General features: G+C 38.8%; 1 protein-coding gene across 1 annotated transcript in view; it reads right to left on the reverse strand.

Moving 5' to 3' along the window:
* Positions 1 to 17,955, reverse strand: part of ATP10B (ATPase phospholipid transporting 10B (putative)) — a 144,078-nt gene that overhangs the window by 6,570 nt on the left and 119,553 nt on the right. Inside the window, exons 18-20 of the mRNA XM_043986953.1 lie at positions 14,762 to 14,962; positions 2,722 to 2,802; positions 1,042 to 1,146 (exon numbers count right to left, since the gene is read on the reverse strand). Of these exons, the coding sequence (XP_043842888.1) occupies positions 1,042 to 1,146; positions 2,722 to 2,802; positions 14,762 to 14,962 (387 nt within the window). The remainder of the gene's footprint in view (positions 1 to 1,041; positions 1,147 to 2,721; positions 2,803 to 14,761; positions 14,963 to 17,955) is intronic.

The raw sequence follows: 17,955 nt of genomic DNA on the forward strand, positions 1-17,955 counted from the left end.
CCTTGTGCCCCATCCCTTCTCCTCCACCTCTCCCCAAGGTATCTTCTTCTCATGTGTCTATGCAGTTCATAACCATCATTCACAGAAAGCTTTTGACCTTCACTAACCTCTCCCTCCTAGGAAGCACTGACAAACACGGTGATGATCAGTATGTCACAGTCTAACGTAGTCTCATTGTTTCGTGTTTCTTGGGTTTTGTCTCCGCAGTTAGACTCTAAGCTCTCTAAAGACAAGAATCTTAGAGATCATCTAAGTCTAGACCTCATATTTTATAGATGAGGAACCCAAGGATCAGAGTGGTTAAATGATTTGTGCATGGTCACACAGCTGGTAAGTGAAAAGCTGTTCAACAGACATGTATTAAGTGCTTGTCATATGGCATGCACTGGCGATACAAAGATAAACAACGTTAGTCTCTGCACTTAAGGTGATTATTGTCTAATGTGTGTGCAAGACAAATGAGACAAATAGTCTAGTTTGGTTTCAACATAGAGTGGCAAAAGGGGAGGGAATAGGGCAGAAAAAGACAGAGGCCAGATTGTGAAGGCTAAGGCTAGATGTAGAACCAACTCGGAATCCTCCTAACCTGTCTCCTGGCTCTCATAGACTTACAGCATCTTATAATTGGAAAGGACCTAAGAGGACAGCTAATTGAATGTGAGCCAAAATACTTGCAGAGCTAATTACTAGGAAACCACTTTGTATAGTAGAAAGAATGGTGGATTTGGAGTCAGAGAACCCAGCTCTGCCACTTAATACAGTTTGATTTTGGGTAATCCACTTAATCTCTCTGATTCTTGGTTATTTCATCTGCAAAATGCTGGGGATGGGGCAGCTAAGTGGCACAGTGGATAAAGTACTGGCCCTGAATTCAGGAGGACCTGGCCTCAGACACTTGACACTTACTAGCTGTGTGACCCTGGGCAAGTCACTTAACCCTCATTGCCCCGAAAAACAAACAAACAAAAAATGCTGGGGATGGCCTGGATGTCTTCTATGGTTCCTTCTCACTCTAAATTTATGATCCTATGGTGTCCATACCCATGTTTTCATTTCCATTGCTTGGTGTAACAGGATTGTGATGAGGGAGATAGTATTGATGGGCGTTCCAAAAGTGAAGACACTAATGTCCGAGTCCTTGTAGGTCTGCAAAAGAGGCACATGGGGATCATAGGTATGGAACAAAGCATATCTTGTCAGAGCATGGCCAGTGTTAGTCAGTTTCACTTATCTAGACTTCTTGGTTGGGATAGGGGGAGGGTTATATTATGGGGGTGGGGTGTCATTGGAGAGTAGAGATGTTAAAAAAACACACCAGTAAAACATTTAATCAAAAATAAAAATCAACATGAATTTGTTAGGTATGTTTGATTGAACAGGTGTTTACTAAGCATTTACATGCTCTTCACTCATTGCTGCCAGTGTCCTCCTTCAATTTACTTTGTGCTCATTTTGTATACATTATGTATGTGCTTATTATACAGGATCCTCTAACCTTAAAATCCTATGTACATGCCATCTTCCCTGGCTAAACTCCTTGAGGGCAGGGACTATGTCATTTATGTCTTTGGGTCAGAGCCTAGAACAAGGCTTGGCACATATTGAGAACTTGCTTATGGACTGGCAAATTGACAGCCAGGCACTGTTTTAGGTTCTGAGGATATAAATACAAAGGTGATACCGTCCCTTTCCTTAAGGAGCTTATGGCAGGAGAGAGGAGGAGCAGGAATTAAAGGAGATGGATTTTAAAAAACCAAACAAACCAAAAAACAAAAGAGGCATATATTGGCACTGTTCGTGTGTGGCCATGGCTATCTATCCCTTGGCTTCATTTGAGAGGGTGTGGTATAATAAAAATGGTAGCATTTATGTGAGAGAAGAGGTATCTGAGAAGAGTAAGAATTTCTCATCAGGAAAAGGTTACTATGGGAAGGAGCAAGGCTGCAAATGCAAGCCAGATGTATGCTTTTCCACTCGGGAGAGAGCATCCATTAATTCCGTGGCAGCAAGACACATTAGAGAGAGCAATGTATTCAGGGTCAGAGATTTTAGGAGGGAGAGATCATTTTCAGCTGGGGGCAATAAAGGAAACCAAGGAATATTCTATACAAGAGTTGGTGCCTGAACCAGAGACATACGATGTAGATGCTGAGGAGTGGCTTCTCCAGGTGCTCTTTAGATAAAGTTACAAGCATTTGCTGGCCACTTACTATGTGCCTAGGGCTGAGCTAGGCACTAGGGAAAACAAACGGGATTGAAGCCTGCCTTCTCACTTTCTACTCGTATGAGTAATAACTTCTATTAAGTTAATTTCTTCCCCTCTCCAGACCCCAGTTTTCTCATTTGAAAGTGATGGTATTTTGGACCAGGTGATTTATAAAGTTGCCTCCAATTCAAAATCTATGGTCTTTTCATTATAAAGGGTAAGTCTAATTGGTCTGGTTTTCCCCAGCACAATATAAATAAACCCCTTGAGGGTAGGGACTTAAACACAGCAGGAATTTAATAAGTCCGTGTTAAATTGTATTGGGTTTTCTTTCTCATCCAAAGACATGTACCTCTATTCACCTGGTAACCGCCCATATTTCAGGTGTAGAGCTTAGGAAGATGCTTTGTCTCTAGACTCAACCCTATACATTGCATAGCACCAAATTTATGTGCCAAAAGAAAGACAAAATCCTCAATTCGGGTTTAAGACTGGAAAGTGGGTATGGGACTTACCAAATAAGGAATAAAGAAACAGATGAGGCTCTGATAGAAAGCATCCATCATGGCAATCCAGAAAGTCGATAGCCTGTAGAGCTGTGGGGAAGGAATTATTCATCCAGGTTACCATCACCAAGGCTGACCTCTAACGATTGATAGAAAGTTACTGACTCATTGAATTTGAGAGCTGGAAGAGACCTCAGAGATCATCTGCTCCAGTCTAAATACCTCATTTGACAAATGAGGGAACCCAAGCTGGAAGAGGGAAAGGTATAATGGAATCTGAGGGCCTGAGTTCATATCTCAGCTCTTCTAGTTATTACCCATATGACCTTAGGTTTCCTCACACATAAAATGAAGGAGATGGAAAAGAACAGGAAGATCTCCAAGGTCCCTTCCAGCTCTGACTGTTTTTATCTTGCCCAAATTCACAAAGAAGATGAGCCAAGAGCTGGGATTAGCCCTTGGACCTCCCATTTTCAAGTTTGATTCTCTTTCCACTCCCTTAAAAGACCTTGCTTGTACTGTAGGTGGCATATTAGGGACAATAATATTTGATGTGGTTTTTGGCTTTAAATGACAGTTATGACTGGCAGTTTTTCAGGCTGTCTATTTATAAATGATCCACAAAAGGCCTAGAAATCAGTTCAAGTCACTGGTTTCTGGAAGACAGAGAACAGACTTGAGAAATGTGTATTCTCATTTCTTTCATCACCTTCTGTGCATTTCTTCGGAAGGGCAGAACAATTTATAATCTGTATCTCAGGTACAATGACCTCTATTAGAGCAGCTTTCTGAAGCTGAGGGCCATGAGCTTAAAAAAATGATTTTTTGGAAACTGCATTTCAATATAATTTGTCCTCTTATAATTCCATACGTTTTATTTTACATATTGAAAAACATTGGTCTGAGAAGGGGTCTATAGAGGCTTTACAGACTAGTAAGGGATTAATTACCCCCAAATAGCTTAAGATCCTCTGTTTTATAGTCAATGAGTAGTTTATCAAACAGACATGCTGTTTTTTTAGATATGCTGTTTCTATTCTAAAAAATAGAAAAGAATACAAACACTCCCAAACACATGCAGAACCTGAACAAATTACTTTATCTGACATCATTCTCAACTTCTGCCTTGAATTGCATGGATTTTTACTTAAGCTTGGATAAAAAACCTCTCTTCTAGTCCTCCTCCAGTTTCTTATCATGGTGTCGAAATGACTCTGAGCTCCCCAAGGCTGTGGTGATGCAGCCAAGGTCCGGTGGGTCTTACTAAGCTGCAAAGGCTTCAGGCTGGGGCCTGGTGACAGGTCGTGTGTCTGTCCTCGTATCCCTGGCCTTCTGAAGCATAGAGAAGCTCTGAATATTACTGGCCATCAGGTGATGCATTTTTCTGGCCACGACTTTCTCATGAATACCATTGACTGAAACAAGGTGCTGTCCTCATGATGATAAAATCATGACTCTTTCATGATACTCAGCCTAGCTGAAAATATTTAACCTCTTAATGATTGAATAGTAAGCCTACATAATACATAGTCATAAAGTGCCTACCCATTTTCCAGTAGTCAAATATATAAGCTAAAGGTTTGGTCTTCCTTCAATGTATAGAGAAAAGGCAATTAGGTAGCATACTGGATAGAGCAAGGGATTTTGAGTCAGGAAGATCTGAATTTGAATCCAGGCTCAGACACTAGCGAGGTGTATGTGATCCCGGGCAAGTCACACAACTTCCCTCAGCTTGTTTCCTCACCTGTGAAATGGGGAGAATAATGGCACCTATCTCTCAAGGTCGTTAGGAAGATCAAATGAGTTAACATGTGAAAAGCACTTTGCAATCTTTAAAGCACCATATAAATGCTCTCGTTATTATTAAAAAGGTTTTTTTTTTTTTTTTTTTTTTTTTTTAGTGAGGCAATTGGGGTTAAGTGACTTGCCCAGGGTCACACAGCTAGTAAGTGTTAAGTGTCTGAGGCCGGATTTGAACTCAGGTACTCCTGACTCCAGGGCCAGTGCTCTATCCACTGCGACACCTAGCTGCCCCCAAAAGGTTTTTTTTTTAAGCATTTAAAGACCTTATGAGGTAGATCAAGCAATGAAATTTTTATTAAGCACCTGCATTTGCCAGGCACTGGTAGATCGTATAAGTATTATAGGCCCCAATTTACAGGTGAAAAGGCTCATAGAGCCCAGTGACATAGGTAGAAAGTGTCAAAGCTTGCATTCAAACCTAGGCGGTGGTGGTTGTTTTCTGGTACCATGGCTATATACACACATGTACACTACATGTGATTTAAAAAAACATTATTCCTCTGGCTGACATAGATTTTCATAGTAACATATGATTCCCATGTTCCTAGAGTATGACTTTGGGAAGCTGTCCAGGAAGTCATCCTCCAATTTTATTTGTGAGATTGGTTGGCTCCAGACTCCTCCATGGTTCTTCCTCTCCCCACTCACATAGAGTGAGAAGGCATTTCAGGGAGGGCAGCTAGGTGGTGCAGTGGATAGAGCACTGGCCCTGCATTCAGGAGGACCTGAGTTCAAATTTGACCTTAGACACTTGACACTTACTAGCTGTGTGACCCTGGGCAAGTCACTTAACCCTTACTGCCCCACCAAAAATAAAAGAAAAGAAAGAAGGCACTTCAGAAACCATTTAGCCAAATTTGAGGCATGAACCCCATCTATAACACCTCTGCCAAGATTTTCGTAGAAGACTTCAAATGATAGGAAAGGTAAGACATTATGAGGTAGCCCATTTTACATTTGGAGGCTCAGATGGTTGAGTTTTTCTTCATGCTCAGCTGAAACTTGATTTTCTGTCACTCCTACCCATTGGTCCTAGTCTAGCTCTCCAAGGGCCAAGTAAAACAAAAATCAAATCTCCCTTCTGCATGATCATTCTTCAGATACTGAGGAGCATTATCATGTTTCCCTCAAAGTTTTCTTGTTTCTAGGTTATTCCTGGTTCCTTAAACTAATCTAATTCAATCCAATGAACATTTAGTGCCTATTATTTACTAAGGGACTACTGTCAGGTACTGTGCTAAGTCCTGGGAATGCAATTAGTAAAAAGAAAGTCCCTGCTCTCAGGGGCATTTAACTGGGGGAGATGACCCACAAAAGGAGGCAGGAAAGAGGGGGGAGTGGGGATTACTAGGAGGTATTTTATTCTGTAGAGTTGAAGCCATGCAGGGTAGTAATGCAAAGTGAATATGCTATGTGTTAATTTTCTCTACTTTTTTTTTTGTTTTCTCTACGTGTTAACTTTACACACATATACATGAATATTGCATATGTACACACACATATATAACATATGTAATAGAAAACATATTCCTAAATATAAAATGGGGAAAGTGCTGTTAAATAGCCATTTGTTTGAAAGAGATGTGGGGATTTTAGTGGATTGTAAGCTCCATATGATTCAATAGTATGCTGTGACTGCATTAAGAAAGACCTAGTGTCTATGAATAAGGATGTGAGAGACCTCCCATGCCCTCGCCTGATTAGACCAAAAATGAAAGTTTTGTGTTTAGGTTGGAATGCCACATTGAAGAAGAAGATTGATAATCTGGCAAATGTCTAGAAGCGAGATCCAGAGTCACAAAAGGCCCTCTGAGGAGAGGTTATGGGAAGGAGAAGAGAATAGCTTGGAGTTAGCTTGGAGAAGAGAATAATTAAGAGGGACATGATAGTTGTTTTCAAGTTGGTTAAAGAGGGATTGGATTTGTTCAGTGTGGTTGCAGAAATATAAGAAGTGGTGGAAGTTGCCAAGGAGTAAACTTAAGCTTGATTCCAGAAAGGCCTTAGAAAATTAGAGACTTATTCAAAATTGGTTTTCCCTCATACATCTTTAAAAAAAAAAAAAGGCAGATGACCCTTTGTCAAGTATATTGTAGAAGGGATTTTTGTGCGTGTGTATAGATCAGATTATGGCCTAAAACTCCTCTTCAAGCCTGATACTCTATTATTCTATACGTTCTAACCTCCACATCTTTGTTAATGCATTGCTTTTCTATCCTTCTTGGATGCCTTCCTTTTCCCCTTCCTACTTCCTTATTCTTAAAAATTTAATTTAATTTTCACTTTTGAGTTATTTCCTTCCCTTTGAATGGGCATTGCTTCAGACAAATCGAGACCTGGGTAACATCTCAATTTAGAAAAGCCAAAGTCATCCACTATATCCAAGGCCATTGCCAATCATCTCAACTTTTGTCTCGCTCCTGGACTTTTAATGACACAGGAGGAGTGAGGCTGGCTACTTTGTGTGGTTCTGTTTCAAATCCAATAAGTGAGCAAGTTGTGGGAAAATAATGGGGTTTGGGGGACTCAGAGACACCCCCCCACACACACACACACAGGAACTCTGGCTGGTTTTGCAGGGCCAGCCCAGAGTCAGGAGAATTTCAAAGGAAATGTAGATCGACCTTTCTGACTAACTAAAGGAAGTTAACTAACTTAAGACCACCTTCAAGTCATGTCAATCAATGGACTTGAATGCTACCAGCCAATTAGCTTGGATCAAGGTGGAGTGACCCACCTCTACCTGAGACAGGTTAAAAAGCCCAGGAGAGGGGGTCTTGCCCTCTCTTGGCATGCTCTTCCCTCTCCCATGCTGCTCTCTCTTTCCCCCTTCTTTAATTTTCTGAGCCATGTGGTCTATCTCTTTACTAATACTTAATATACTTTAATAAATGCTTAATGCCCCCAAACTGGTACAGTAGCCTCTAATTTCTAAGTAATAAATATATTATAAATCCCAGATAAATTCCCTAACACTTGGGACAGTAATATGCCTTACCACATATAGTTTTACTTATCACAAAGTCAAGGCATCACCCTCATGATGTCATTGGTCCTCTTTGAGAAAGAAGGATGAACCACAATCTCCAATCCCCTCCCTCACCCACTGAACCACTGAAAAGGCAAGAAAAACAAAATATGTATAGTCAGGCAAAATAAATTCCTGCATTAGTCATGTCCAAAAAAACACCAATGAAAAAGAAACTAAAAGAAGAACATGTTTCAATTTGTGTTCATATAGTTCCTGTATAAGTCTTGGAAGATACACTCCCATATATTTTGTACAGTCTGAGGTTTATTTTATATGAAATTTCTCTATCTCTTCCTGTTTTTTTATAATATACAAAAATGCTGATTTTTGTTTGTTTTTGTGTGTGTGGTGGTTTTTTGTTTTGTTTTGGTTTTTGTGGGGCAGTGGGGGTTAAGTGACTTGCCCAGGGTCACACAGCTAGTAAGTGTCAAGTGTCTGAGGCTGGATCTGAACTCAGGTACTCTTGAATTCAGGGCTGGTGTTTTATCCACTGCACCACCTAGCTGCCCCTCTACTGATGTTTTTATGGGTTTATTTTATATCCTGCAACTTTGCTGAAGTTGTTAATTGTTTTGACTAATTTTTTTAGATGACTTTTTAGGGTTAAGTAAATTATCATATCATCTGCAAAAAATGATATTTTTGTTTCCTGACCTTCTTTATTCCTTCAATATATTTTTCTTGTCTTATTGCCATAACTATCATTTCTAGTATAATTTTTAATAACAATGGTGATAACAGACATCTTTACTTCACCTCTGATCTTACTTGAAAGGCTTCTAACATCCTCATTACAGATAATCCTTGCTCTTGATTTTAAATATATACTACTTATCATTTTAAGGAAAGTTCCATTTATTCCTGTATTTTCTACTGTTGTTTTTTTTTTAACAGAAATGGGTGTTGTATTTTATCAAACATTTTCTGCATCTATTGAAATGATAATATGTTTTATTGGTTTTGTGATTAATATGGAGAATTATGTTTATAGTTTTCTTAATACTGAACCAGCCCTGCATTCTTGGTATAAATCCAGCCTGGTCATAGTGTATGATGTTTGTGATATATTCCTGTACTCTCCTTGTTAATATTTTATTTAATTTTTTGCACCAGTAATCATTAGGGAAATTGGTTTATGGTTTTCTTTTTGCGTTTTGGCTCTCCTTGGTTTAGATATAAAGACCATATTTGGGTCATTGAAGGAATATGGTAGAATACCTAATTTTCAAAAATTTTTGTGTAGTATTGGAATTAATTGTTCTTTGTATTTGGTAGAATTAGTCTGGAAATTCATTTGGTCTTGGGATTTCTTTTTTCTTAGGGAGCTCATTTATGGCTCATCCAATTTATTTTTCTAAGATAGAGTTACTTAAATATTCTATTTCTTGTTCTACTCATCTGAACAATTTATATTTCTGTAAATATTCATCCATTTCATTTAAATTGTGAATTTTATTGGCACATATAGTTGGGCAAAATAGCTCCTAATTATTGATTTTTAACTTCTCTTTCATTGTGAGTTAACTTTTTTCATTTTTGATACTGGTAATATGATTTTCTTTTTCTTAATCAAATAAACTAATGGCTTATCTATTTTATTGGTTTTTTTTTAAGTTCCTAGTTGTTGTTGTTGTTTGAGACAGTTGGGGTTAAGTGACTTGCCCAGGATCACACAGCTCCTTTGATTTTTGAACTTTTTCTTTTTGGTGTTTAATTGGCACTTTTAAAATTTGTTAATTTTTCTATTGCTTTTTATTTTGATTGTTGTTGAATGCCTCATTCCTCAATCCACTCCTTCTCTTTTATTGGTCAAAGAGTTTAGAAATAGAATTTAGATGTTGTGTCATTTGGTGATATGTGTTCAGTATTGATAATAATTCATTATCTATGGTACCTTTTAGCAAAATGTAGTTTCCCCATTCATCTCCTTTATTTAGGCCTATTTTTGCTTTTTCTTTATCTGAGATCACAATTACTAATACCTTTTTATTTTTACTGAGGCATAATAGATTATGATTCAGTCCTTATTTTAACCTTATGTTTATCTTTCTCTTTCAGTTATGCCTCTTGTAAACACAATATAGTTGAATTCTATTTTCTAATCCATTCTGCTATCCTCTTCTGTTTTAGGGGCAATTTCATATTATTCATGTTCTCGGTTATGATCACTATTTCCCTTCTTCCCATTCTCTTATCTATCCCTTTCCTTCCCTTCCCCCCTCACCCCCTGCAAATCTCCTCTTTAAAGTCTGTTTTGTTTCTGACTAATGCTTCCTTTAATTTATTCTCTCTTTTATTCTCCTTTTTCTCCCTTTAGCCCCTTTCCTCCTAATTGCCTGTGGAGTAAGATGAATTTCTCTATTCAACTGCATATATCTTTATATTCTCCCCTCCTTGACCCAGTTCAGATGAAAGTGAGGTTCAAGCATTCCACCCCTTCTACTCTGTTGTATAAACTGTTCCTTGTATATATCATTTATGTGAGATAACTTTCTTCATTCTTCCTCTCCATTCCTCCTTGTCCCAGTGCACCCAGCTTCTCCACTCTTCCATTTTTCTTTTGATATGACTCTATTATATTTGGATGATATCTGGGATTTGTCTATTTGAATTCCCTCTGAGATACCTGGTGATGATAAAATTCTGAGGGTCTATGTATATCATCTCCCCATATAAGACTATAAACAATTTATACTGGGTTAATCTCTTATGACTTTTCACTCATGTTTACTTTTAAAAATTCTTCCCTTGAATTCCTGTTAATATTTCAAAATTTCTATTTAACTCTGTTTTTTCCCTCAGAAAAACTTGAAAGTTCTCTATGTAAGTAAAGGTCCATTTTCCCCTCCTGTAGGATTATACTCTATTTTGCTAGGTAGGTTGTGCTTGGTCACATGTCTAGATCTTTTGCCTTCTGTTATATCATATCCCAAGCTTTCTGTTTCTTTATAATAATGGCTGCTAAGCCTTGTATTAACCTGTGGCTCTTTGGTACTTGAATTCTTTCTTTCTGGCTACTTGCAGTATTTTTTCCTTGACTTAGGAATTCTGAATTTTGGCTGTAGGATTCTTGGGAGTTTTCATTTTTTTTGGGGGGGGGGGGTTTTCATTTTGGAATTTTTTTTCTACTTTGTCCTCTGATTCTTAGCTCTCTGGACAGTTTTTTAAAAATGATTTCTTGAAATACGATGTCTATAGTAGTTTTCCTCTTCTTGGCTTTTAGGTAGATCAGTGATTCTTTTAAAATATATTATATATTTACAATATTTTATTTTTCCCTCAATTACACGTTAAAACACTTTTTAAACATTTAAAAAAGTTTTTAGTTCCAAATTCTATCTTCCCCTCTTTCCCTTCCCTCCCCACTCCCTGAACTGGCAAGCAATCTGATATAGGTTATACATGTGCTATCATGTAAAACATTTCCATATTAATAATTTTGTACAAGAATACTCGAATAAAAAAAAGAATGAAAGAAACTGAAAAGGCATCTTCAGCCTCTATTCAGACAGTATTAATTCTTTCTCTGGAGGCAGATAGCGTGCTTCATCATGAGTCTTTTAAATTGTCTGGGATCATTGTATTGCCAAGAATAGCTAAGTCCTTTAAAATTCTTCATTGTACAATGTTGCTGTTCACTTCACTATGCATCAGTTCACTCTGGAATCATTGTGCTTGCAATTTCTTATAGCCCAATAATATCCCATCATAACCATATACCCTAAGTTGTTCAGCCATTCCCCATCTAATGGACATCCTCTTGATTTCCAACTCTTAGCCACCACAAAAAGAGCTGCTATAAATATTTTTGTACAAATAGATCTTTTCCTCTTTTTTTCTGATGCCTTTGGGAAATAGACCTAGCAGTGATATTGCTGGATTAAAGGGTATGCACAGTTTTATAGCCCTTTTGGTATAGTTCCAAATTACTTTCCAGAATCATTGGATCAGTTCACAACTTCACCAACTGTACATTAGTGTCCCAACATCCCCTCCAATACTTATTATTTTCCTTTTTTGTTATATTAGCCAATCTGATAGATGTGAGGTGGTACCTGAGAGTTGTTTTAATTTGCATTTCTCTAATCAATAGTGATTTAGAGCATTTTTTTCATAGGAGTATAGATAGTTTTGATTTCTTTGTCTGAAAACTGCTTGTTCACATCCTTTACATCCTTTGACACTGGGAAATGACTTGTATTTTATAAATTTGACTGAATTCTCTATATATTTGAGAAATGAGGCCTTTATCAGAGGTACTTGTTGGAAATTCCTGCCCCCTGCTTTCCTTTTAATTTTGGTTGCATTGGTTTTGTTTGTGAAAAAGCTTTTTAACTGTTTATAATTAAAATTATCTTATATTTTACAAGTTCTCCATATTTTCTTTCATCCTAAATTCTTCCCTTATCCACAAATCTTACAAATAAACTATCCCATGCTCTCCTAATTTGCTGATAGGTTGACCCTTTATGTGTAAATCATGTACCCATTTTGACCTTATGTTGGTATATAGTATGAGATGTTGTAGACCAATGATTCTTAAATTATCACTCCTCAATTTCTTTTCCAGGTCATTTTTTTCCCTTTATATTTCACATTTTCTTCTATCTTTCAGTCTTTTGACTTTGTTTTATTATTTCTTGGTGTCTCAAAGAGTCATTAGCTTCCATTTGGCCAATTATAGACCAAGGAGTTGTTTTCTTCAGTAAGTTTTTGTACCCTTTTTACTAATCTGTTAATTCTCTTTGCAGTTTTCTTCCATATCCCTCATTTGGATTTATTTATTTATTTATTCACTTATTTATTTATTCATTTATTTATTTCTTTGTTTATTTATTTATTCATTCATTTATTGATTGATTGATTGGTGAGGCAATTAGGGTTAAGTGACTTGCCCAGGGTCACACCACTAGTAAGTGTCAATTGTCTGAGGCCTGATTTAAACTCAGGTCTTCCTGACTCCAGGGCCGGTGCTCTATCTACTGCACCACCTAGCTGCCCCCTCATTTGGATTTTAAAATCATGTTTTAAGCTCCTTTTTAAAACTCTTTAACTCTTCCAGGAATTCTTTATGAGCTTGGGCCCAACTGGCATTTTCCTTGAGAAGTTGCTTGTGAGATGTTTCTGAGTCTCTTTTCTTTTCTTTTCTTTTCTTGCTCATATCTTGAATTTCCCTATCACCATAAATGATCTTTATGTTTTCTCATTATTACAGCCTTCTTCTTGATTTTGGACTTCATGTTAGTTTGGGTTCTGCACACTTTGGGGGCGGGGAGATGTCTAGCTCAAGATTCTATACTTTTGTATTCTGCTACTTCTTTCATACCTCAGTCTGGTGACCCATAAATTTTTAGTGCTCTCCAGTTGGTGTGATACGGAGAGGTCTGTTCACTGATCTCTTGGTTTGAGTTCTGTAAGTTTCTGATGTAGACTTGGGTCTGCTGACTTGTGTGTGATTAAATTTCACTAGACTATTGCTGGACTCAGTCACTCAACCCACTGGGAGACTCTGCAGATTTAGAGTGACTGAAATACTGCCTCCCATTTGGTCTGGGTTTTGGTGAATTCCACAGCAGGCTTAGATGCTGTCTTAAAGGCTAGAACTATGTCCCTGTTGCTCTGCTCCTGGGCTCAGAACCACAGACACATTTCCAGAATTTGTTTCTTGCTTAGTACACAGGCAGGGTGGGCCCATGTTCCTTTGAGACTTCAGCAGCTCTTCTCTGTCCTGGATCCATGACTAGGAATTGGGCAGTTGGTGACAGAGCACCATGGTACCTGTTCCTGCATTCAACACTAACTTATGGACTCCTGGAATCTCCTCCGGTCCCAGTCCTTCATGCGCTGATGATCTGTCTTGGCCCTCTTCCTCTGGGCACTGGAATGATACCCACCAGGTCTGCCCCTGAGACAGACTCCTGGTCAGTACCCAGTCCCAAATGTCTGAAGACCTTTCTGTCTGTCTGTGCTTCTCTGGGCTGGAAAAAATGATCCATTATGACTTTGCTTTGGCTTCCTCAATCAGAATTTGGTGTGATTTCTAGATTACTGTGGAGCTAAAATACTTCCTCTCCCTTTGAATGCCTTTCTCTTCATCTACTCAAATCCTCTCTAAGCTTAAATGCCTGGCTCTAGTTTTATTTACTCCATGAAGCTCACACTAATTTCTTTCTTCTCTGGCTTCCAATAGGAGCTAGCCTCTAGAGGTACCATGTAACCTTGTATTTATCATATGCTTTTTCATATTGTTTTGGAGTTACCTCAGGAGCAGGTATATGGTGCAGTGGAAAGAGCACTGAAATTAGTGGGCTGAACTTGACACTAAAGGATCTGAGTTCAAATCCCTGCTTTGCCACTTGTGTGACCTTTGGCAGGTCATTTAGCTTCTCTTGGCCTCAGTTTTTTTCCCTGTAAAAGAAAGGGGTTTGACTAGATGATCTCTGAGTTTCTTTCCAACTCTAAAACCGTCTAGTTAGCATACTGCTGGAGTCAGGAAGACCTAGTTCAAAGCCTGCCTCAGACTGATGATGATGATGACGACGACGACGACTATGACTAGCATTTATTTATTTAAGACTTGCAAAGCACTTTATGTATATTATCTCATTTGATTCCTACAATAACCTTGTGAGAGAGGTACTATTATGACCCCCATTTTATTGATGAAGAAACTGAGTTTGAGTGAGTTTAAGTAACATGCCCAATGCCAGATTCAACTCCAAATCCAATACTCCATCCACTGTGCCAATTCTTTGACTCAGTTTCCTTATCTGCAAAATAGGGATAATAATCGCACCTACCTCTATTGATAATCTCCAATTTATCTTGTGTATATTTCAATTATACATAACTGTTTGTGTGTCATCTCTTCCCATTAGACCATGCACTCCTGGAGAGCAGGGACTATCTTTTTGCCTTTCCTGTATCCCAATCCCTTAGCACAGGGTCTGGCATATACTGACTGTTTCATAGATGCTTTTTGAGTGACCAACTCCCTGACTTGTGAGAACGAAATGAGACAACATCTATAAAGTGCTTTGCAAACCTCAAAGTACTTATATAAATGCCAGATATTATGATCCTATGGACTATGTCTGTCCATAATAAGTTCTCTGTGTCTTCTATTTCCCATTGCTGAACACAGTCCTTAGGTAGCACTTGAATCCCCTAGTTGGGGCCCCAGCTAAGAAATGAGAACTCTGGCCTCAAGCTTCTTACCTGAGAGTCCTGTCCACTCCTGTAGAGTTCTGGCAAGGCCAGGAGGGTTTCATCAGAGACGTCTTTATCCAGGATCCCAAAGACTAGGGGAGGTAAGGAGGTAAAGAAGAGGTTGAAGAATATCATCTGCCAGTAATCGATCATTGTGGAACCGGAAAAACCACAGAAGAATTGGTACCAAAAGAGGAGGTTGACATAGCACTGTAGGGAGAGATGGAGGGATCTTTAGTTACCTCTGGAGCTCATTCAACCTAGGATTCCCAAAGCATGGTGTCAACGGGCCAATGAAAGCAGTTTTGGTATCATTTAGGGAGAGATCATACAAAGAGCACACTGTTGTTACAAGTGACTTGGAGCTGTTACATGGTCATGAGGATAACAGATGAGGATATTTATTGTGTCTTTGGTGACTAAGGGTCATCACAGACTTTGTTCCATTTGATTCTCATGAAAACTCTGTGAATTAGGTGAAGCAGATATTATTAGTCTTGTTTTAGAGATTAATAAGAAAAATCATGATAACACATTTATTTATATAGAGCTTTAAGAGCTACAAAGTATATTACATACATTATCTAATTTGACCTCATAACCACCATGTTTTGTTATTTAGTCATTTCAGTCATGTCTGACTCTTCATGATGCAATTTGGGGTTTTCTTGGCAAAGATACTGGAGTGGTTTGCCATTTCCTTCTCCAGCTCACTGTACAGATGAGGAAACTGAGGCAAACAGGGTTAAGTAATGTGCCCAGGATCACAGAGCTAATGTCTGAGGCCAGATTTCAACTCAGGAAGATGAGTTTTGCTGACTCCAGGTCCTCTATCCTGCACTCTTTCCATTGCACTACCTAGCCGGCATTAACCACCTTGGTAGATGGTAGTAATTCTGATTCCTCTCTTCCCACCCTCATTTACAAATGATGAAACCGAGGATGAGAGAATTTAAAAAGGAATTACCCGGGGCAGCTAGGTGGTACATTGGATAGAGCACTGGTCCTGGAGTCAGGAGGACCTGAGTTCAAATCCGGCCTCAGACACTTGACACTTACTAGCTGTGTGACACTGGGCAAGTCACTTAACCCCAATTCCCTCACCAAAAAAAAAAAAGAAAAAAAAAGGAATAACTCAAGGTCACTCAGCTCCTTACTGGAAGAACTGAGACTCTACGAATGCCTTATTTTGTGCATGGAAGGCTGATTTGCCAGAGCTGAGTCACTCTGAAGATTAGTGGCAGAGCCTGGAACAGAAGTCCTAACTTCCAGGCCAATGACTTTCCAAGATTCCTTTTTCCTTCTAGTTCTCTGTCTCCCAAGATGGTGCTGCCATGGAGGTTACTTGCCTTTGGTTAAAAGCATGGCCATGAAGCCCTATCCTCCCCCAGGGAATATGATTGTCTGAAGCTATTTGATTTTTTGTTTTGTTTTGTTTTGTGGGACAATGAGGGTTAAGTGACTTGCCCAGGGTCACACAGCTAGTAAGTGTTAAGTGTCTGAGGCCAGATTTGAACTCCAGCTATTTGATTTTTAAAAATTTTAAAACCTAGGTCTAAAAATCTGAACTTGTTGCTGTTTGCTGCCCTGACTCTTTGCCTCTTTCTCTGTCAAAGAAAGGACTGTTTTCATCCCTGGGTGTTGTATACCAGGCTAGTCTGCCTCCTGATGCAGCTGCCCAGCTAAGCTACTTTGAGGGGGATCTTTCTTCAGCTAGTCTCTGAAGTGTTTCTTGGAAGACAGGGACCTAATGATGCTGTGAAGAATCTGGTATAGTACTATGTTCAAATTTCCAAAGCTCTCAATATGTTGTTCTTAAAAGTCAGAAGGAAAAAAAGAAAACCTCAGTAAATCTGTTTGATCTGTCTATCTAACCTGCTTTTAAATTCCTTTTTTCTTGTCCATGCATGATTGCAAGCTTTCCTTTTAACATACCAATGAGGTAGACAGGACATATATTTGTTAACTGAGGGAAAAAACCACGTATTTATTAAGCACCTACTATATGTCAGGCACTGACATAAGTGCTAAACAAATATTATCTCATCTGATGTTCACAACCACAGTGGAGAAAACTGAAGCAGACAGAGGTTAAGTGACTTTTCCAGGGTCACAGCTAGTAAGTATCTGAGGCTGGATTTGAACTTGGGTCTCCCTGACTCCAGGTCCAGTGCTCTATCTTCTGTGCTATGTAGCTGAGGCTGTTATCTTATTTGTAAAATGGGATTTATAATAATACTTGTATTTCTCACCTACAGTGGTTGTTGTGGAGAACATACTTGATAAAGCTGTAATGTGAGTTATTATTGTTGTTGTTGTTAATTCAAAGGCAGCTTGCCCTAGTGCATAGAGACAGCTTTGGAGACAGAAGACCCTGGTTCAAAAGCTACCTCTGACACATATTGGCTGTGTGACCCTGGGCAAGTCGCTATACCTTTTAATGCCGTAGGTAATTCTGTAAGACCATAATTGCATATAAAGTGCTGGCTTTCAGGGGTAAAAGGAGTTGAAAGTTCCTGGTTCCATTCCCTATCAATAGTCTCCTTCCTGTCCCCAAGTCCTTTTGTCAAGCCCTAGGCATTTATTTCTTAGGATTTATTACCAAGAGAAGAAGAATATTTCATGAAGGAAACTCCATCTGTCTCTAAAGACAGTCTTAGTCACACAGCTGCTTAGTAATGGAACTGAGACTTACTTTATAGACTGGACCAGGAGTTAGAAAATCTGGTGTCTAGTTACAGTCCTTCCAGTTACTTAGGCACCTGACACCAGACAATTCATTTAACCTTCTGAGATGTAGGATAAGGAAAAGTTCCTTCTGTGGAAACTCCCCCCACTAATGCAAATTAGCAGCTCATCTGCCGAATATGCTCTTGGAGGGTTGCTTAGAGCACCAAGCCTTTGTGTTAAAGGCAGGACTTGTACCTAGGTTGTCCGGAGTTGAAGGCTGACTTTCTGTCCATGACACTGTGATATTTCAGTTTTCTCATCTGAAAAATGGGGATAATAGAATCCTATTATCTTTGAGCTTCAGGGTGGGGTGGGATGTTAGCAATCACCTTCACTACTTTACAGATCAAAGAACAAACTGCCCAAGACAATGAAACGATTTCCCCAAAGCCAGTGTGGTTTGGGAAGTCTTCAGATGGCCAGCACTAGTGCTGACTAAGCTCAAGCGTCTACTCCATAAATACCTACTCTGC

The sequence above is a fragment of the Dromiciops gliroides genome, chromosome 2 (genome assembly GCF_019393635.1).
Source record: "Dromiciops gliroides isolate mDroGli1 chromosome 2, mDroGli1.pri, whole genome shotgun sequence".
NCBI classification, from domain to species: Eukaryota; Metazoa; Chordata; class Mammalia; order Microbiotheria; family Microbiotheriidae; genus Dromiciops; species Dromiciops gliroides.